Raw genomic sequence first — 22,682 nt, forward strand, 5'->3', positions numbered from 1 at the left:
CTAAAAGAAACAAGTTCCTTTTTCCTTTTTTCAATTTATATATATATGCTATTGTAACAATATTCTCTACCTACTTATCAAATTCCAACAAAATAAGGAAGAATATTACTTATTTTTGAGAAAAATATTTTACAAAAAAATGTTTTTTTACCAAACACAACTCGAGCAATGGCGGAGTTAAGATGAGGGAATTCAAAACACAAAAAAAGTAAACAGTAGAAGAAGTCAAGGGGGGAGAGGGATGGGGTCAGCAACACAGAGATAAAATATACTAATTTTAATCATATATAAACAATATAATTTTCCTCGAAAGAAATTTTGAATGAATCCCTCTACCCTATTTAGCTCCGCCACTAAATTCCCTAGTTTCCACAAATAATCTAGAAAACAGTAATTTGGTTCCCTCTGATTGCAGGGAGCAGACCATACTGCTCCAGAATGGACTCCTTCTGAGTGCTTAACTATGTTGAGACGTTGGTTATCTCTTAATCCTCACTACTCAATTTTTATCTCACGCAGAGACATATCGTCGAATTATATTGTTAATTTCCTGATTTTTTTCATTGTATGTTTGGGATACGTTTAATGTTTCAATATATTCCCTTACGTCAGTGTGCACATAATTTTTTGTCAGACATGTCTAGATGATCATTTGTATGTTACAGTATTGATACAATGGAGACGAGTCGAGTTGAGGTAACAAGATTTGTAGTAACACAACAAAAAAAAAAAACTTGCCTTCTGTCAGAGCAGCTCAAACAGATCCATTGATCCAGCACCAGGGTTAGACTCAAAAGGTAAATTTTGTTTCAGCTCTAGTACAGGGGCAGAAAACTATATTTTAAAAAGAATATATGAATCAAAAATTTGCTTTATGTAATGTACTACGTCATATTTTCGATAATTTTAAACCAAATCAAATTTCTCCAGGACATATGATGGTCCATGAAAACCTCCTCTTGCTTTAGTCCCCTTAGTGCATGTCAAGACAGCATATTCGGTAGAGTTGCCTCTGATCATGAACCTCCGGCTGCAGATGCAGCCTCAGCTTGCTTTTTCTTCTCCCGTTTTTTCTTGTTTTTCAATGCATTCTTGCTAAGCTCCCTACATTCATGTGAAATACGGAAAAGACGTACAGTCACTCAACAGTTTGAGGTTTGAACATCAAAAATATACCGAGAAAACTGGAAAAAGTATGAACATGTATCTTGAAAGCTTACCCTGAAGGACTTCCTCCAAATAACTGTCAAAATGAAACAGATGCATACTATCAGCACATTAGTTGTACAAACTAAATCGGGGGGGGGGGGGGGGNAGATAAACTGGAAATAATGCATGGATGAACTTTCAGATGACAGTTTGACATATTTAGACTTTAGACATTCTGAAAGCGGCTCGTAAACCATCGCGTCATTACCACATTGCATGTTTATCATCACAGTGTTTCATGTAAAGGTAACTATATCATAATGCAGTTTTAACTTCTTTTTTGTGCAAAAGCTCTGTGTATTTTGGAGAAATCTTGAGAGAACCTATATTATTCACTGTGAATTCCTAGCTTAAGTATTTTTTATCCAAATCCTGAAAAGAACAGTCCATTCAGAAAAGCAGACTTTCAGTTCCGGAAGCCTTCCAAAGTTTTTCTAATCTAAATGGGGGTAGAGATCAGTGAGCGAGAACATATTTGAAAAGTATAGGATTATCTCGCCAGAGCAAGAAGAAGTGAAAAGATCAAGCAAGAAGTGCCAAAATTCTAATATTTGATGAGTTCCAGCCGTTCATCCCCACCTATGAGTACTATCTACTTTTAGTAAATAATGAAAATGAGTTACAATTAGATTCACAATTTGTACATTTTCTTCCGGAACCAGAGACTGTCTAACCTCACCTTTGTCATCTCGTTTTCCATTTTTCTGAAAAATAGTTATGTACTTGTTATTGCAGTCATTTATCTATATTTTGCTCTATATCTCAAACAATCACTCCTATACCCAGAAACATACCATCAGACAGTTCATCGTCAAAACCATTAATAGACGAAGTAGGCCTCCAAGAGAACCTTCACCTGCTCTTTCAGCCATAACCTCCAGGTCCAAAAAGCAAGAAACCTCCTTCCTTATATTTAATACATGAAGATCCAAACTTATGCTACATCAGTTTTAGGTTCACAGGTTGTAAAACCCCTATTTTGCCAAGTGCAGGGTCAACACAAACAAGTCATGTTGGACAGATTAAAAAGAGGGGTTTTTTAGAGCTTACTTCTGGTGGGTGCATGACGGAGTATACAAAGAAAGCAACAATCAAACGAAGAAAAAACAAAACAAAATAATGAAACCAAAAAAATACAATAGCACAAAAACCAAAAAACAAAGAACTATGGTTAACAAGACTCACGATAGGTCAAAATGCAGTTTATGGAGCATAAATGAAGCAAATAAAAAAAATTGAGGGGCAATCCTGTTGCTATACCATTACACACTAGTTTGTACAGTTATTAATGCACATAAAATCCAATTAAAAATTGACATGGCATTAACCATTATGAGTATAATGTTGACTCCAAAGAGGGAGTGTATGGGTTTAAGGTTACTTGGTCAAATTGTGATGCAGAATATCTTGACGATCCTTCTCAAAATATTCCTTGTCAAATAAAAGAATATCTTGACAATAGCAAAACCATTAAAAACACCATTCCTTTCTTGGAACCTGGCTACAATATAATCTTACAGGATGAGTATTTATAAGGGAACCAACTTCAAAAATATTATGGTTGCTGTATAAAAGATCGGTTTACTTCACAAAGATAATGGCTGTGCAGAAAACACCACTAGTGAATAATTCATCATATTTGAAACCTACCATATCATTAATATAATGTCGTTTAGACATTGTAATGGCATACTCATAACGTCAATGTTCTCCATTGGGTAATGGGCATTAGAAAGAGATTTAATCAGCCAGTGTAAAAACTGGCCCAGGCATGATGTTCAGAATGCTGAAGAAAGTATTTTGTATAAGAATGTAGTTAAAAGCAACAGATTCATAGAGAATTTTCATATTGAATAGCAATCGCATGTTTTTACTGAACACACCTTGACTTGTCAAAAAGAAAAAAGTAATAAGTACTCAATAGAGTATCCATTCCATACCTCTGCTTGAACTACAGCAGCGGCCTTGGCATGAGGTGGACGATAAGCAGCAGGTTTTGCTGCAGGAGGATTGGCAGGTGTAGCTTTTGGAACGGCCTGAGCAGCTTTTGAAACAACCTGTGTAGGTTTTGGAACGGCCTGGGTAGCTTTTGATCCTTTCCCTATAAAGACATTTTGGTTTCAGCTCCCATTATTATAAGTAAATGGGCACTACATCAAACTTTGTTACTAGATTTAAACAGGAGGAACCTGGCACTTTAGCTTCATCTATTTTCACCGAGCCAACTGCCTTCACAAGGTCTTCAATGTCACCAAATTTTTCAACTGATTCTGGCTTCCAATCAACCTGTCAGAGGAGTGAACAAAGAAGTAAGCAGGCAAAGCAAATTGGTTTGGGACCAGAAAAGAGAAAAAAGTAAATAAGCAAGACTATTATTAACCTGATACAATCTATCAAACATCTTCTTGAAGTACAATGATCCATTGTGGTGAAAGACTTTAACCCTTCAAAAGTATGAAAATAGGCATTAGCTATCATGTATTTGATTAATGAAGTTTCCAAATATATCTGCGTTCATAAACCTGGAAGTACACTCTCTAGTCCAACAAAGCCAACATTAATCATGATCACTATTCACTAGCTTCTCATACCTTTAGAATCACTGAAGGCTTTTCAAACATGATTATGAGTTCATGCAGTTACATTAGGGCCATTATTCAATAGATCCAACTTTTAGTAAGGCATATAGATGATAATTGCTATAACAATTGATATTAAACTTGCAGGTGGATTGACAACAACATACCCCGTGTAATCCCACAAGTGTGACCCTGGGAGGGTAAGATGTATGCAGACCTTTCCTCTACCTTTGTGGGGTAGAGAAGTTGTTTCCAATAGACCCTCGGCTCAAAAAGAGAATCTATTCGGAGAAGGATAGCAAGAAAAGATGATAGCAAAATATCGAGATACAGAGCAAAATAAAGCAACAAATAGCAAAAAATCACTTTGAAGAAAAAGAGATTACAGGATTACTAAATTACTACTAATAATAACAAGAATAGGATATGGGGCTAGCCCCTTGCCTCTCCCACTCAATGGGCGACCACACTTGGCTACCTATTGACCTTCTACCGTAATCCTCCAACTCCATACCTATCTAAGGTCATGTCCTCAGTAAGCAGAAGTTGTGTAATGTCCTGTTTAATCACCTCCCCAATTCTTTTTCGGCCTACCTCTACCTCTCCTAACTCTTGCTACATCCAACCTCTCACACCTCCTAACTGGCACATCCGTGCACCTCCTTTTCACATAACTGAACCATCTCAATCTCACTTTCCTCATCTTGTTCGCCCCGATTTCCACACCCACCTTGGCCCCAGATCATGTCTCTCCTAGTGTGTTCACACATCCATATGAGCATACTCATCTCCGCTAGATTAATCTTCTGAATGTAGACGTTCTAACTGGTCAGCACTCTGCACATACAACATTGTTGGTCTAACTAACACTCTGTAGAACTTACCCTTAAGTCTTGGCGACACATTTGCAGGTGGATAAATATCAGCATAGAAAAAAGTTGACAACCAAATTCAAGATTTAAAAAACTATTACACCAATAGATTGAAAGAAATCAAGTGGTCTAGACAGTCATCAAGATATTCAAATATATTATAGACTGAAGCAAAATGCAGTAATGTAACACATTGAATTGTCTAATCATTGCAGAGGAAAAAAAGTTGTCTTGTCATTGCAAGCTACAAACTGAAATTGTATACATTAGGTTCTCAAGGTACCTTAGGCGGCTTTAGAGGTTAGCCGAAGCACATTTTACACAAAAACAAAATCAGCAAAACACATGCATACCCATTATCAACTTGAAGGCGTGGAGCTGTTGTGGCAGTCATAAAGTATCGACCATCAGGAGACCATTCACTTGTCACTGACAATTCAGCCCTTGTAGTTCCAAGTTGCTTCTTTTCCCTGTAGTCCCAGAATGCCTGAAATCATGACTAATCACTTAAGAGCTAAGCTAAATGAGGAAGAAACTTCTAACAGGCAAGCATCACTTAAAGAATCAACTAAGATTTAATAGGAATTTTCTAAGCCTCAGGGTAGACATGGCAATACAGTCTTTTAGTGTTTTTTTTGGCAAAGGTAACAGTTTTGTGTATAAATCTTCAGCACTAAAGGCTGGGATCCCAAAGTTACATCATGGAGCTACATACAGTTGAGTATACTCAACAAAACTAAACTAGATCCTACTTCATCTTACAAAGAACCTAGGATATCTATAATAATTACAGGATCATCTACATACTCAGAACTGCACCAATAGCAAAAAGTGATAATGCAATTCATTTAATCCTATGTAAAGGACTACTAATGCTCTCATAACATCCCAAGTTTCTCTCCTTCCATATGGTCCACCAAATCACTGCTGGGACAATTCTCCATCTGTTTTGGTCTCTACTGCCACTACCTTCATTATTCCAGCTTTCTATAGGCTGACTTGCCCTTCATGGCATGGTCCAACTTGTGCCCCTGAAGCTAGTAAACAAGTTCCAAAGTTGTCTAACCACCTATGTTGCTCTGACTCTTCAAAAATGTCATCAGGTGCGTGTTGGATCCTTCAAAAGTAGTGCATTTTTGGAGTATCCGACATAGATGCGGCAACACTTTTGAAGAGTCCGAGCAACTTAGCTAACCACCCTGCAGTGAAGAAACAGATGGTTGATTGTCTCTGCCTGGTGCTCACAAAAAAAACATCTAGGACACATACGTATTCCCCTATTCATGAGAGTCTCCTGAGTTAGTTCTGCCTCTTTTACTACCAACCAAGTAAAGGCTGCCACCTTATATGGAGTTTTGACTTTCCAGATAAGCTTCCAAGGCAAAAATCTGAGTTGAGTCCCCATTTGATTCAGATTCTTGTAGGCAGAGCTAACTGTGAAGATACCTTTGCTGTGATGAATCTACCTGAGAATGTCTTCTCCCTCTTCCAATCCTCCAATATGGTCTAGGGTGCCATAAAATTCAGCTAGTCTATCCACCTCCCAATCTTGAATCATCCTTCTGTATGTTAAGTTCCATCCAAGGATGGACCAGACTTCTTGCACAGTGGCCTGTTGTTGCTGATTCAACAGATAGATGTCTGGAAAGAGCTGCTTGAGGCTGCCAATTCCTAACCACTTATCATCCCAAAACAAAATGTTCCTTTCATTGTTTACATTGAATCAAGTTCTTTGAAAGAAACTATGCCACACATTTCTGATTGATCTCCATAGGCTGATACCATAGGCAGAAGTCACTTCCTTAGTTTTCCAACAGTCTTTTAGTTTTGTTCAAATAACTATAGCATAAATGAAGGTCAAAGTGCAGACAGGCTGCACTTGCCAAAAGATGAGGCTAGTTCTACCACTAGAGTAAATATTCAAATTTTCTCAGGAATGAAATCTTTTAACCCTACATGTCATCCTACATCCCAAACCTATGCTCTTTATAACTTGTATTAACAATTCATATGTGAGTAAGAAAGATTTAACCCAACATTACATCAACCAGAATGGATTAGATGTTGATAACAGATCCATGGTCGAGTAGGAAATAGAGGTGACTTGAGATAGCACCAGGAAAACGGTTCCTCCATGTTAATAACTAGGTTATTTTTGAGAAAGAAAAGTAATCTTGATAAAATGTTAATAACTAGGTTATACTAGCAAACATTTTCATTTTTCTAGATGTACCCATGATGCACGGGTGTAATTTGACTATGGATATTATGTGCCGATTATTCAAACTATAAGAATTAACAAAACGCCTCTTTACCTTTGAGGTAGAGGAAAAGTCTATGCGCTCTCTACCCTCCCCAGACCGCAGGGATTATACTAGGTATGTTGTTGTTGAAATAAGAATTAGCAAAACCTACAGCTACTTGTACCGAATACTTATACATACCATATCCAATAAACACCCACAAACAATCTGGTTGATAGTTTAATGTAAATAGGGTTAGATAATCAAGTGTTAAGGATAAGCGACTAATTAGTATTATGTGATTAAAAGGACAACTAAGAACATCAGGAATTGACTTTTTCAAATTCAAGTAGGGAAAGGATAGCTTGGCCTATTCCAATTGTCATGGATTAGAATTCATTGGACAATGCAACTAAAGAAAGAAAATGAGAAAAAGGAGTAGAGCTGAGCCAACAATCCGAAAAACAAGAATGGAGGACTAAGAGACATAAGTAATAGTTTGCCAATTTGAACAACTAAAATTACAAGCGTTAGACTACTATTTAAGTACCATATACTAAAGAAACTCATTTTAATCAGGTAGAAGAAACCATCTAACCACATAAATCACCATATCTATTTAGTCTTTTGGATAGTGATGGTATCTAGGCTAGCTTGCGCAAACCTCAACTATTCCATCGGTTACGTGCTATCTCTCACCAGCATGGTACCAGATAATTCTGCCACCAATGCTTAGGTAGATGAGAAGACATCACCTATTGTTCCTTCTTAATGCTGGGGTTCACGCTCTCCAAGTTTTGCACTCATTTCGTTTACCACCAAGCCACACACCCTTGGATGCCACATAATTCGCCATATTTTATTTTGACCAAAATTCTCAAATTCATATGACATAATTGTAGGAGGCCAAATCAGAGTTAAAAGGTTGGGAGATTGATGAACACAGTGTTTTGGACGGCGAGAGGCGACAAAAGGCGACAAGGGCCTGCCTCGCCGAGCAGCGAGGCGCTCGCCTTTTTGAATCGAGGCGCCAATTAATACCAAATAAGTGGATAGATATATAGATATATATATATATATATAATAAAATATTACTAAAAATATTTATGAAATATATATAATAATGAATTGCATATTTTGATATAATTACATACAAAATAAGAGGAGTATAATTGTTAAAGAAGAGAGAAAATATAATAAATATTAAAAGTATAATTTATTTTATAAATAAAAAAGGACACACTTATCTAGAGAAACTCTTTGTCTCTAGTTTTCTTTTTCAAGAAAAGTTGAAAAGACTCTACTTTTTGAAAAAAGATAAGAAAGCTGTGTACTTCCTTTACTTTTCAAGAAAAAACTCCTCCTCTTCTTCTTCTCTCTTCTTCTCTGTACTTTACTGTACTTTTCAAGAAAAAACTCCTCCTCTTCTTCTTCTCTGTACTTTTTCAAGCTGAGCAGCAGCAGCAGACGCGAACTCGCAGCAGCAGCAGTCGCGAACTCGCAGCAGCAGCAGTCGCGACAGTCGACTTCAAGTTTCCAATCGCAGCAGCAGCAGTCGCGAACTCTAATTCCAGTCGAGGGATTGATTTCAAGTCTCCGGTCGCGAAATGAGGAGCAGCAGTCGCGTCATAAGTTTGAAAAAATACCCAAAAAAAACCCTAATTTGATTATTTGGCTTTTTAATTATTAAAATTCAGACTTCTAAAAAAAAAAGAAGAAAAAGGCGACGCCTATTGCATCGCCAATTCCACGTCACCCCTCGCCTTGGCTCGCCTTTTTGATCTCGCCACGCCTTGCCTGAAATAGGCGCAAACCCCTCGCCTCGCCTTGTCGCCAAAGGCGAGAGGCGCTCGCCTTTAAGAACACTGGATGAACATACAGAAGGAATAGAACTTGCTGGCAAATTAATCCGGAAAGCTGTCAGAATGAGATATTTGAACATCTTTTTGTCATAAGAATCATCTAAATATTCTATTTGTCGAGAGAACTCACCAAACTAAAGAACAATTGAAAAATCACTGGAGATTGTTGCCATTTATGAGCCTTATGGTGCAGGATAATCTTATTATAGTGGGTGTACAGTAAGTAAGATCTTTGTCAGCAAAAGACACTGTTGTAATAAACTAATCAAAACCTAGTGAGTCAGAATATTAAATTAAATCTCAAATGAATAAAAAAGGAAGGCACGAAATTGTTTGAGCCTCACAGAATTAGGGTTCAGGTGATCAAAATTGGTTAGGTTTAGAATGCAGAATCAACCACCATGAAAGCTAGAAATTCAAAAAATTGTCTGAAATCTGAATAGGATTCACGCACTGAGCATATGAGTGGATCTCCTCATAGTCGTGCAGGACCTGCCCTCTAAGACGTGGCTTCTTGAATTTTGTCTTCTGAAATGTTCCTAGTTTCGTGGTAATGTTGGTTGATGCATAACATTTACAAGAGCAAAAAGGCTCGGGCAAATGAGACAGTTTCAGGAAAATATGCGACAAATGACATTTTCTTATCTCAGATATCGTTGGCAAATGCAAAGTAATTTCTAACAAAAATTTGATGTCATATGAGATATAGTAGAAACAAGGATAAAAGATTGAGAGAATGAACAAAGAACAATGACTTGCATGTGAATCCCTTTATAGAGATATGTACCATGTACATCGTTCGTATTACTAATACACCTGATACAATATAATTGCCTATGTCCCATTTTAATGTGGCACGCTATCATTTTAGTCCGTCCCAAAAAGAATTACGCTTTTATATATTTAAAAGCAATTCGACTTTAAACTTCTCATCTACCCTTAATGAGGTGATGTACAAGTTACAACCATACAAATGTCTATGGCCTGTTTTACATCACAAGTTTCAAAAGTCTTACATATTATCTTAAACTTTGTATATGGACTATGTTCAAACACCGTAACATAAAATGGGATGGAGGGAGTATATTATTAAATACAATTGTTTACAGTACACTTAACTATTGAACCTATACTTAACTATCTAATAATTTTTGTTGCTCGGGAGGAACCAAATGGTCTTATACACTGATTGTGCTGATGGCTACATGTATTAAAGAGTCTCCTCGAGCATCATTTGGTGTGACTGTAAGCTTAGCATAATTAAGAGTTTGGCATGCCTCCAGTGACTGATCAATTTGTGTCCTATTCAACACTTAAATCTAAGTTTTCTACTTTCTTGATAAATTTTATGTGATATTTGTTCCTTTTTAGTCCATCTCAAAGAGATTGACACCTTTTCATATTTGGAACTATTCAACTGTAACATCCCTATTTTACTGATTTACTCTTTATTCACATGACTTCTTGTGACGCCACTTGATACAAAAACTGATTTTTATTAGAAGAAAATAAAGATTGATGGGACACGTCGAACTCTTTCCATCTCTCATTAAATTGTTGGTAGTAAGGGTAACTTTGATACTTTGTTATATTTATCATATTTGTCAGAAGTCATCTATTTTGATAAGTAATAGCAAGCCATGATATTTGACACAGATATAAGAGTTATGGGCATTTCTGACTTCTCTGTAGGATAAATTATCTAATTATGCATACCATGTCTCCTGGTAAGTTACCAAAGCCTGCCAAGCATATAACTGTAGAACAAGGTTAAGGCAAACAAAAGCAAAAACTGCTGACTGTGGAAATAAACTAGCAGTCTGAACGAGCCCTTCTATGTTTTTTTTTTCCAATGACCAACTAGATAATGAAGACAAATAAGGAAAATAATTTATTTACTAAGTAAAGGATACAGTTTCCCAATGGATTCCATCTGATAGTGTTGTATGGGCCTGTTCCAAGCTCAAGTAGAGGATTGCACTTCTTGTCAAAAACCGTGGCCATAGCAGGCATAACTAAGTGATTTAAGGATAGCAGCAACATCCAAAAAATATATGAAACAATACATTCAACAGAAATATAGGAATACTAGCTGCATATTTTTCTTTCTTTTTTTAACGGTAGCATTAAGGCTATCTTGCACACTTTATTACTACTTCTGACACAGAATAGGTACCAACTGACCCTACCCACCAAGGGCTAGGCAGATAGGAAGATTTCACCTAGCTCTTTGACTGTTGTTCTACCCCTTTGGAGGCGGATACTGGCTGCAAATCAATTTTGAACAAATAGACTCAAAGGAGAAAATAAGAGTTCCTTTGATAGGACAACACTTAGACCCTATCAATTAACTGAGCACAAGTTTGTTGAATATATAAAAGCCAAATGATCTAATGCATTTGACCTAAGACCATCGACCATCGTTGTAGTTAAAGAACAAAAAAATATGTATGCTAGATGTCCTACACCATTTAACAGTTATCTTGCCTTTTTTATTCTGCATTTCTCTTAATTGAGAAAGAAGGTTTAAGAAGGAATAATTAAATAAAAAAGCTGGAACACCAGGAACCACGAATGAGAGAATAATGGAAGAACCAAGCTCTAACCTTCGGCAATTAATCATAAGTGTGCATATATTAAAACTTTTACCTTGTTTAGAAAGAAGCTGCATCGAATTTCAAACTTTAAGAACATTTCTTCCAATATTCTTGTCTTCAAATTGTATGGCTTTTCATTAATGGGCAGCCGCCAGCCGGTGCACAAAGCATCCCGCTTTAGCAGGGTCCAGGGAAGGGCAGCACTCCAAAGGAGTGTCGTGTAGACAGTCTAACATAATGCAATCATTAGTGGCTGCTTCCACGGCTCAAACCCATGACCTATACGTCACGCGGAGACAACTTTATCGTTCCTCCAAACCTCTCCTTCATGAATAGTGTGTTATTTACATAAGACTCTTTTCACAATCTTCTTTTTTCCTCTTCTCTAAGGTTTTCTTTTCATTTCTTGGTAACAGTTTCACAAGTCTTGAGATTAGGATTTAGTAAAGGATACATCCATAAACAACTGCAAATTCTTTACCCGAATAGGACCATTGAACATCATGAATAGGGCCTTCTTTACCTGCAACATACCAAGGATCTCTAAATTCCAAATTCACTCATTCAACACATAACTTTTTCTGAAAATAAGAAGATGACAGAACATACGAAGAGGCACAAGCCCTTCATGGGCCCCATCAGTAGTCAAGTAGTTCAACTTTGATTCTCCATAGTAACTCTGGTTTGTTTTATCAACATCTGATTGGACCACCACTAGGAGCCCTGTAGAACCAGAGTTCCAGCTCAGTTGCACAGTTGAGCACCTGAAGAAGCTACGTCGAGCAACAGGTTGACTTTGTAAGTCCTTTCCACAAGCATATATCTGAACACTGGCTGGCATTCCCTGCATAATTAATCTCCGAAAGGTTAATTAGGAACCCTGAGAACTGTAAACCCAAGCACTAAACACTTGAAGAATTTTCTATTGTGTGGTAATCTGATTAGTGATTGCAGGAAAGTGATGAAACTAAGTATTTTACTCTTCAATCCTGTCCATATATATTGGTTTTTGGACATTACTATACCAAAAAGAATTCCTAAATAGTCAGATGATTTCTTAGATTCACTTAGTTGACTACTCTCCTGTAGCAGTTTCACTACAACAAACATGATGTACTGTGCTGCCCAGAAACACAACTCTCTGTAAGACAGCTCATTGATATCTGGTTTACTATGTGCCTCCCTCCCATATAGGATTTATTATGAAAGCTTGTCATACATTCCCAAAGCCTCAAAGTGTAACTTTTTATTACATTAAGGAGCAGTTTAGACAGCTTCTGGAAAATGTTTTTTGAATTTATAGGAAATATTCTGGATGGAATGCACTTCTATGAGACTTAACAGTTGCACTCAATCGTAGTTGTGTCAAGTTGTCTAACAACAAGCAAAATATGGATTAGTTAAAGAGTCAGCAAGCATATCAAAAGGCACAGTGATCAATCAAGAAGAAGAATACATGGATGTTTTAAATTCATAATTAATGAGTATCCAATAATTCTCTTTCTGAACTGTAAAATAGACCTTAGATTCTGGAACAAATGCAGCCACATATGATCCAGGGGCTTTAGAAAGCTCCAATGCAGCAACCCCAGGAACTCGAAGCCGATTAACGAAGCCCTTAGAGAAATCCCTAGGATCAAAAAATTGGATCTCATTTGTTGCCAATCGACATGCAACAGTTTCGTCAGAGCTGAAATGTACTGAAGGCCTGAAGAAAGCAGAATCCAAATGAACAAAATACAACAAAATTATGAGCATAAATTTCCACATTGACAGCCAAAGCAAAAGAAAAATTACCATGTAACTTTAGTCATATTTTTCTGGAAGAGTTGGTAAGCAGATTCACCATTTTCTATCTTCCACAAGACTACATTCTTATGCTGAGGAGATGAACATTTTTGGAAGGTTTGAAGATAAGTCCCGCAAGGAGAGATGACAGCTGCAAGAACATTTGGGACATCAAAGGACCTAATCTCTGTCAAGGTTTTGCAATCAAAGATGCTAATTACAGAGTCTGATTTCGTAACCATAAGTTTGGACCCATCATCACTGAACTTTGCACTGGTACAAGGAACCCTATCCAGCTTGACACCAGGTTCACCGCTCGGGAAAGGAGGTCCATTCCAAATAAAAAAACCTTCTGGTCCTCTTACTAAAATCTCCAATGAGGAGGAAGGTTCCACAACCGCCATCCTATTGGATCACACATACTATCAACATTAGCCCAAACATCAAACCACCAGTACCAGAATTAACATCAGTCACATTTACAGAAGTTGAGACTAAGAGCTTGTGTATGCTATATAGGATATAAATGATTTTCCACGACTTCTTTTTTAAAATTCACAAGATGGGGAATCAAACTCTCACCAACAAGGTGAAAGTTCATATAGCCGTAGCCAATCAACTGAGCTACTAAGATTCCCGATTTTCCACAACTCAAGGTAACCAAACACTAAAAACTGACTTCTCAATGAAAAAATGAAGAATTAACCCCATCATCTGAAATCAAACATTGAAACTAAAACACTCAATAAACTTGGCATTGATGGAGAAAGTATCAATTAAAACAACATACCCATTATAATCCCACAAGTGGGGCCTGGAAAGGATGGTCCATACATAAAGTTAACCCTACCTTTGTGAAGCCAGAGAGAAGCTGTTCCCGTAGACCCTCTTGCTCAAGGAGAAAGTATCAATTACATTATAAAAATCCAATTTTTTTTGTTAAAGTTTGTATCTTTTTGATATTATTGCAGACTGCCCTAGTGGCTTAATCTATATGACCTACTAAATAGAGAAAAAAACAACACCCAAAGAATATTTTTTTTGATATATTCACTAAAGAAAACAAAGAGAAGTCAATTATTTGTTATGGAAACATGATTTCACTTTCTCCAATTGATTTTAAGAAATCAATTAGCTCTAGATTACCCAGTAATTAAAGTGAAAATCTCAACAACAACAAAAAAAATCAATTTTTCGGTATGTTTGTGCTGTAAATGTGCATTGGGGTTTGCATAACATTAAATTAACTTACCAGAAAAATGAATTTCAGAATCACTGGATTCACTGATTTGTGCTCAGTTGAAGTATTTTCAATTTTTGTGTAGATTGATATTGGCGGAGTTGATGAGAGGGAGAACTCAAAGAGTTGCGGCCTATGGGGTTACTATTTGGCCTTCGAAACGAATTTGGCTATTTGTTTTTTCGTTTGGGGTAATTACATTGAAATGTCAACACTTTTATGTATCATATTGAATTGTGTCGTATTGTATTGTTTTAGATCTGCTTTAGACAGTTTTTGACATAATACATAAACATGACTCTTAACTTGGTTTTTTCGGCGGACAATTAAACTCTCTAATTTTGAGTGTATACAAGTAGGCAATTAAATTTGTATAAATTGAAACATGTGTCCTACATGGCATAATACATGTAGGACATCACATAGGACACAAAATTGTCATGTAGGACAAATGTGTCCATTTATCCAATTTTATACAAGTTTAAGCGTTTATTTGTGCACACCCAAAGTTAAAGGTCATAGTTGCCCGCTGACGCCAAGTTAAGGATCTGTTAGCACCCCTTTAGTCTACCAACGGTTTACACATGGGAGATTTAAGGAAATTAGAAAATCGATTACTTTAGCTTATAAGTTATTTTACTATAGCTTTTAAGTATTTATGTTTTTATTTTATGTGTAGCAGTTATTGCAGTAAGGAAGTTACTCTTCCACTTTCTCATTCAGTTGTAGTAGGCAGTAGGCAGTTACTTTCTTTGTTTCAGTGTTGTATTTAATGTATTTGAATTCAATGAAATGTTAGGCAGAAAATTACTGTCTTTGAGTGCTTCAAACTCAAGAGATTGCAGGTTCTCTCTTAACGAACCAATATCATAGGTCGTAGGAAGAAAACATTCAATTTCACACTACAACGCCCCATAACCAGATCCATAACAGGGGATCATAACAACTTGGTATCAGAGACGAATGTTATGGGAGATCAAATTCAACATCAACTGGCACAATTGGTGAACTTATTTCAAGAAGAACGTGCAACCAATATAGCGAGACAGGAAGCAATAAATGCTCGCTTAGATGCACTCACAAAGGATCTAGCGAATTCAAAGGTTGATTCTGAATCAACTGATCATACCAGTCAGAATCGGGGCTGGAAGGGTAAAAATGGAGTGGCAAAAGGGTCAAAATCAGATGCAGGAGGAAGTTCCTTCATTCCTAGGTATACAAAGTTGGATTTTCCATGGTTTACTGGCCAAGGGGACCCTTTGGGATGGTTGAACAGATGTGATCACTTTTTTCGACATCAACAGACTCCAGATGAAGAAAACGTTAGTCTTGCTTCTTTTCATTTAGAGGGGAATGCACCACTTTGGTTTCTTCAACTAGAGACAGATCTGCCTGAACAATCTTGGGATGAGTTCAAACGTTATTGTAACCTTCGTTTTGGGCCACCAATCAGAAGTCAGAAGTTAGGAGAATTGGCTAAGTTGCGCCAGATTGGGTCCGTGGCAGATTACCAAGAAAAGTTTGAGCAGTTAGTTTCCCGGGCTGGTACACTCACACAATCGCAAAAGATAGAACTTTATATTAGTGGTCTTATGGATTATATAGCAATTGAGGTTGAGTTGCATAATCCTCTAGATTTGGCTACGGCGATGAGTTTATCCCGGCTTTATGAACGCAAGGGACAACCTTTTCGTTCGCAACTGTTAGATGGTCGCAGATCCAAAACATCAGATTTCTCACCTCCACAGCGCACCAGATTTGTAAGGAAATTGACTAGATCTGAGATGGATGAAAGGAGACTTAAGGGTCTCTGCTTCAACTGTGATGAAGTCTTCACTCGGGGCCATCAGTGCAAGAAATTATTTTGGATTGATTCCATAGACGAAGAGGAAGAATCTCTGGAACAGGAGACAAATCCTAATATAGATCAACCTGAAATTTCTTTGCAAGCCATCATTGGTGTCACAGTTCCACAAAATATGCGGTTACAAGGCCAACTGGCAGGGAATCCAGTGGTGTCATTAGTCGATTCTGGAAGTACTCATAGCTTTGTGAACTCTAAAATTGTGTCACAATTCAATCTTCAAGTTGAGAGGCGAGAAGGGCTACGAGTAGTGGTGGCAAATGGAGAACGGGTCAGAAGTCCGGGACAATGCGAAGGAGTTTCAATATGGTTTGGTAATTATGCTTTCCATATTGATTTATATGTCCTCAATCTAAGTGGATTTGATGTGGTTCTAGGTGTGAATTGGCTTAAAACTTTAGGACCCATACTGTGGGACTTTACAGATATGTGGATGTCATTCTTCAAAAATGGAAAACAAGTGGAGTTACAAGGTGTTAAGTCTCCTGATCCAACTCAAGGAGCAACAACTCATGTTATGCTAGCTGACAAAGATAATCAGGAAGACCTGCAAATCATTTTGAAAGATTTTGCTTGCCTCTTTCATGAACCAGTAGGGCTCCCTGCTAAACGTGATTGTGACCACAAAATTGTTCTGGAACCAGGAACAAAACCTGTTGTAGTTCGACCATATAGATATCCACATAATCAAAAGGATGAAATTGAAAGACAATGTTCAGAGATGTTGAAGCAGGGAATAATTCGGCCAAGTCAGTCTCCATTCTCTTCCCCGGTGCTTCTTGTTCCTAAATCTGATGGTTCTTGGCGTATGTGCATTGATTATCGTGAGTTGAATGCAAAAACAATCAAAGATAAATTTCCTATTCCAGTAATTGAAGAATTGTTGGAGGAATTGTTTGGGGCTAAATATTTCTCTAAATTAGACTTACGCCAAGGTTATTATCAAATTCGGATGAAAGAGGATGATGTGGAGAAAACTGGTTTTCGTACTCACCATGGGCATTTTGAGTTTTTGGTTATGCCTTTTGGCTTAACCAACGCTCCATCTACCTTTCAATCATTAATGAATGAGGTATTTCAGCTTCACTTGAGAAAATTTATTTTGGTGTTTTTTGATGATATTCTTGTGTATAGTCGCACTTGGGTCGAACATATGTATCATCTGCGACTTGTTTTCAAGTTACTCTCCGATCATCATCTTTTTCTGAAGCGATCAAAGTGTTCATTTGCCCAAACTGAAATTGCTTATTTGGGCCACCTCATCACTGCTGATGGAGTTTCTGCAGATTCCAGCAAAATTTCAGCCATGACTGAATGGTCCAAACCTACAACTCTTAAGGGGTTGCGAGGTTTCCTAGGCCTCACAGGATATTATCGTAAGTTTGTGGAAAATTATGGATCCATAGCTGAACCATTAACAGCCATGCTCCGCAAGAATTCATTTATATGGACAGATCAATCAACACAAGCTTTCGAAAAACTCAAGTTTGCTATGACAACTACACCTGTATTGGCACTTCCAGATTTTTCTCAACCTTTTGTTATTGAATGTGATGCTTTAGATCTGGGTATTGGGGCTGTTTTATTGCAGAATAAACAACCCATTGCCTTTTTTAGCAGAGTATTGGCAAGGAGACACCAGCCACTGCCCGCTTATGAAAAAGAATTGATAGGTCTAGTGAAAGCTATTCGACATTGGCGTTCTTATTTATGGGGGCAACACTTCATAATTCGTAGTGATCACTACAGTTTGAAGTTTTTATTGGAACAAAAGGCACTAACTCCTCCGCAACAACATTGGTTGGCCAAGATTCTGGGTTACTCATTTTCAGTTGAATACAAGGCTGGTCGGTTAAACACTGTCGCTGATGTCTTATCCCGTCGAGATAATGATGAAGCTATGCTTCTTGCCATTTCCATGCCTCAATTAAGCCTTCTTGATGACATCAGAAATGAACAACAAAACTCTCCTGATGTCCAGCAGTTAATATCTGTTGTCCATGATGGTACTGCATCAGATCAGTGGAGCGTAAAAAATGGGTTGCTTCTGTATAAACACCGAACATTCTTGGCATCAAACTCTCCTTCCATTCAGACGGTCATGACTGCCTTGCATAACCAGGGACATGAGGGGTACCAAAAATCACTTTTTCGGATTACAAGGGATTTCCATTGGACAGGTATGAAGCGTCATATTCGCGACTTTGTTCGTGCTTGTGGTGTTTGCCAGCGACATAAAACAGAAACTTTGCAACCTGCTGGTCTTCTTCAGCCTTTATCAATTCCGGAGCAAATATGGTCAGATATTTCATTGGATTTTGTGGAAGGCTTACCTACTTCACGTGGGAAAAATGTAATCTTAGTAGTGGTAGATCGTTTCTCTAAATATTGCCACTTATTGTCAACTGCTCATCCATACTCTGCAGTAAGTATTGGCCGACTCTTCTTTGACAATATTTTCAAATTACATGGCTTACCAGTAAGCATGGTTAGTGATCGGGATGTAACTTTCACAAGTGCTTTTTGGAGAGAACTCTTCCGCCTGAGTGGTACCAAGTTGTGTTTTAGTTCAGCATATCACCCTCAATCTGATGGCCAAACTGAAGTTGTCAACCGGACTGTGGAGATGTACTTGAGGTGCTTTACCAGTGCACATTCTACCAAATGGATGGACTGGTTGTCCTGGGCAGAATATTCATACAACACCAGTTTTCATTCCTCCTTGAAAACGACACCACTGTGTATGGGCGTCCTCCGCCACGTCTTTTGCCTTATTCCCCTGGAATTTCCAAACTAGATGCAGTGCATATAGCGTTACGTACTCGGGATCAAATTCTGCAGTCCTTAAGACAGAATTTATTGCATGCTCAACAGAGAATGAAGGCTACTTTTGATTCCAAACATCGACACGTTGAGTTTCAGGTGGGGGATAGAGTTCTGTTGAAGCTACAACCATATAAACAGCTTTCTGTGGGTGCTCGTCATCACCAGAAATTGTTGCCCAAGTTTTATGGTCCTTACAAAATTGAGCAGCGTATTGGGCCTGTGGCTTATAAATTAGAGTTTCCACCTGGTATAAAACTTCATCCGATTTTTCATGTCTCTAAATTGAAGCTTTTTCATGAAGGAGACTTTCCAGCAACTGCTACTCTTCCTTCAAGTTTGCCAGAAGCTCCCTCACCTCATCCTATAACTGTTCTTGAACATCGGGTTGTTCGTAATGTACCTAAAGTCTTGATACATTGGCAGCATACTTCTCCAGCTGAGGCATCCTGGGAAACTGTTTCTTCTATGCAGCAACGCTTTCCACACTTCCTGCTTGAGGACAAACGTGATTTGAAAGGGGGGAGTAATGTTAGCACCCCCTTAGTCTACCAACGGTTTACACATAGGAGATTTAAGGAAATTAGAAAATAGATTACTTTAGATTATAAGTTATTTTACTACAGCTTTTAAGTATTTATGTTTTTATTTTCTGTGTAGCAATTATTGCAGTAATGAGGTTACTCCTCCACTTTCTCATTCAGTTGTAGTAGGCAGTAGGCAGTAGGCAGTTACTTTCTTTGTTTCAGTGTTGTATTTAATGTATTTGAATTCAATGAAATGTTAGGCAGAAAATTACTAAGTCTTTGAGTACTTCAAACTCAAGAGATTGCAGGTTCTCTCTTAACGAACCAACATCATAGGTCATAGGTCATAGGAAGAAAACATTCGATTTCACACTACAACGCCCCATAACCAGATCCATAACAGGGGACCATAACAGGATCATGTTTATGTATTTTGCCGATAGTTTTGTGTGTCTATTGTATTGTTATTGACATACTCCCTCTGTCCCTATTTACTTGTCCACTTTTCCTTTTATAGTTGTTCCTAATTACTTGTCCATTTTGACAAATCAAGAAAGGACAAAAAAATAAATCTTATTATACCCTCAATTAATTACTTTGAAATTAGGGATTAAAGATGATAAGAATCTAAACACCTCATGAAATTAAGTTTAAACTAAAACAAGCTCCTTTGTGCTTATGGCAAAGCAGTAGCCTGACTTAGATGAGAAGAAAATCAAACTAAAACGCATACAATTACTAAAATGGACTCAAAACTATATGAAAACAGAGGGCTAGAAAAATAGAACTTGGATGAACAGTAACTAGAAAGAAACATGAGCAAAAAAACCATCAAACCGAAGAAAAATGCTAGAGAAACGGACTGCAAGACTGAAGGCCTTAATAGAGAACCCAAACAAACAGCATGCTTAAGAAGTGCATCTACTAAATGTTAACAAGCACTAGATCATAAACAAACGACTAGCTTATACAGTAAAGAAAGAAACAACACCCAATCTCAAAACTTAACATTTCTTTGTCAATTTTAGAGTAAGAAACATGCTTAGAGAGAGAACAAATGACACGGTAACTCAAACAAAAGAAAATTAATGGCTCCTTCAAATTTTAGGCAAAACCATAGCTAAATTTCATTAAGCAAGGCCAAGGAAATTCTACAGTTAATTCTAGCAAGACTATGAACAAAACATGACTATAAGATTTAGACTCGGAGCAGAAGAAAATCTAACTATGTTAACATATTACTACAAACAAACTATTCTAAACAGAATTCAAATTGTAGAAACAAAGAAATATTACCTGGTTCTGGGCAGCGAGTTCCACGGAGACGATTCCAACTCGAACGGCCACAAAATTTTAAACTATTGAGCCGAGAATTCCCAAGCTACTATCAGGTCTCAAAACGTCTCCTTGAACAGTGGCTATTTAAAGGGGTTGAGAAATCTGAAAATCATAGCCTAGAATCGATGTGAGTAATTTGAAATTCTTCGTGTGAGCTGGAATTCTGTACGAATTCGAATTGAGAGGATAAGGATCGTTATGGAACCTTCCGAGAATCTTCCAGCGCCTCGAGCTCGTGCCTAGCACACTTGAATTTCGATTCGAAGGAACTGGGACGGCGGGCGAGAAACGATACGGAGCTGGTGGGTTCTGGGTCTGTAGTGAGCCTACCGTTGAGAGGATCAAAGAGAGTATAGGGGTTATTTGGGCCGGGTCAGGTGATTTTGGGCTAGAGAAATTGGGTCTTCTCTTTTATTTGGATTGAAATGAAATGTTGAGGGCACAAATTCAACTTCAAAGGAAGAAGGTCCTTTGGTTCACCAGATTCGAATTGTTTTAGTTCAAATTCAATTAATTATTTAAGATTCGACAACACAAATTAATTATTTCGATCTTTATTAAATTGTGATCAGTTTTAAAGGAAATAAGATGCGTACTTAATTAAAACTCTATTTTTGGTAAAACGATATACTAACTATTTATTCAAATTGAATTAGCTGCCAAAGTTATGAAATCAATTGAGACACAATGTAAAAGCTATATTTGGTTAGGAACAAATGTCATCACAAAGAGAGCCATTGGAGGATTGAATCTTATAAATTTGAGAATTTGGAACAAGGCACCGATGACCCAAGACATGCTAGGATCTAGCAAATATTGAAGCAAGATAAATTATGAAATAAAGTCATTTTTATCAAAGGTCAGAATATGGATATTATAAGGATATGACAAATAACTTTCCTTTCAAGTAAGGAAAAATAAATTTCATGAGTGACATTCTAAGTTCATATTATCTCTTCCCCACCCGTCGAACTCTCCCAACTCCCAATCCTTAACCTTCTCACTGCTGTCATAATTTTGCTAAATTACATGTATATTCTGTTGAGATTATATTTTTTTACTTACTTATCAATTATTAAATAATAAGTAGGAAGCTATTTATTTTTTCAAGAAAATATTTTTGTTCGCACTAGACACACCCTAAATGTGAACAACGTTGGGCTTATTTTGTTGATTAATGTATTCGTTTAATAATCTTAGTCAAGATGGTACCATTTTATTGACAAAGGCTATGGAATAGTCATAATATTTGTTGTATATTATAGGCATAGACAATTGAGCAACCACCACGAAATATTGACCAAAGATGATTTTTTTAAATATATATATACTAGTAAGATTCAAGGTAATTACTACTATTTTAGTTTCTTTAAAGATATAAAAAAGAAAATTATAATTCTATATCTAAATCAAACAAACTGAATTTATAAATCAAAATTGGAAAGAAAAAATAAAATCATATCAAAATTAATTAGCTTATATCAATGTAGACTGTAGTAGCATTTTAAGAAATCCAATATTAAACCAAAATATTTTAGAACTGTACCTAATTGAACATCAACACAATTAGGACCAGTGTACGAATTTGCTATAATTTGAATTTAGAATCTCTGACTGAATTATAAGAAAATGGAATTAGCTACGAAATTTTTCTGTAATACTTAGGTAATTCGTTGCTAAAAAACTCCTAGCTAATTGAATTATTTTAAAATCTGTTGATAATCTGTATCTAAATGGGAT

The 22,682-nt window shown here is 37.0% G+C and overlaps 2 protein-coding genes across 5 annotated transcripts in view; both read right to left on the reverse strand.

The window, feature by feature from the left end:
• Nucleotides 1-22,682, reverse strand: part of LOC125842351 (BAG-associated GRAM protein 1-like) — a 274,321-nt gene that overhangs the window by 103,330 nt on the left and 148,309 nt on the right. The window lies entirely within an intron of this gene.
• LOC125842352 (uncharacterized) lies at nt 748-21,255 on the reverse strand. 4 transcript variants are annotated; one of them, XM_049521631.1, is made up of 14 exons: nt 21,148-21,237; nt 20,901-21,044; nt 13,160-13,555; nt 12,884-13,070; nt 11,972-12,206; nt 11,817-11,885; nt 10,679-10,780; nt 10,482-10,522; nt 5,014-5,147; nt 3,590-3,653; nt 3,399-3,495; nt 3,150-3,310; nt 1,221-1,243; nt 748-1,104 (listed from the first exon to the last, which is right to left on the reverse strand). In XM_049521631.1, exons 3-14 carry the CDS (start codon nt 13,552-13,554, stop codon nt 1,017-1,019), a joined length of 1,596 nt encoding a protein of 531 aa, XP_049377588.1. In that variant the 5' UTR covers nt 13,555; nt 20,901-21,044; nt 21,148-21,237; the 3' UTR covers nt 748-1,016. The 4 variants fall into 4 exon arrangements, with proteins under 4 accessions (XP_049377588.1, XP_049377589.1, XP_049377587.1 ...); XM_049521632.1 differs by lacking the exon at nt 20,901-21,044 and having other exon boundaries at nt 21,148-21,255; XM_049521630.1 differs by having other exon boundaries at nt 20,901-21,242.

Source organism: Solanum stenotomum, chromosome 10 (assembly GCF_019186545.1).
Source record: "Solanum stenotomum isolate F172 chromosome 10, ASM1918654v1, whole genome shotgun sequence".
Taxonomy (NCBI): Eukaryota; Viridiplantae; Streptophyta; class Magnoliopsida; order Solanales; family Solanaceae; genus Solanum; species Solanum stenotomum.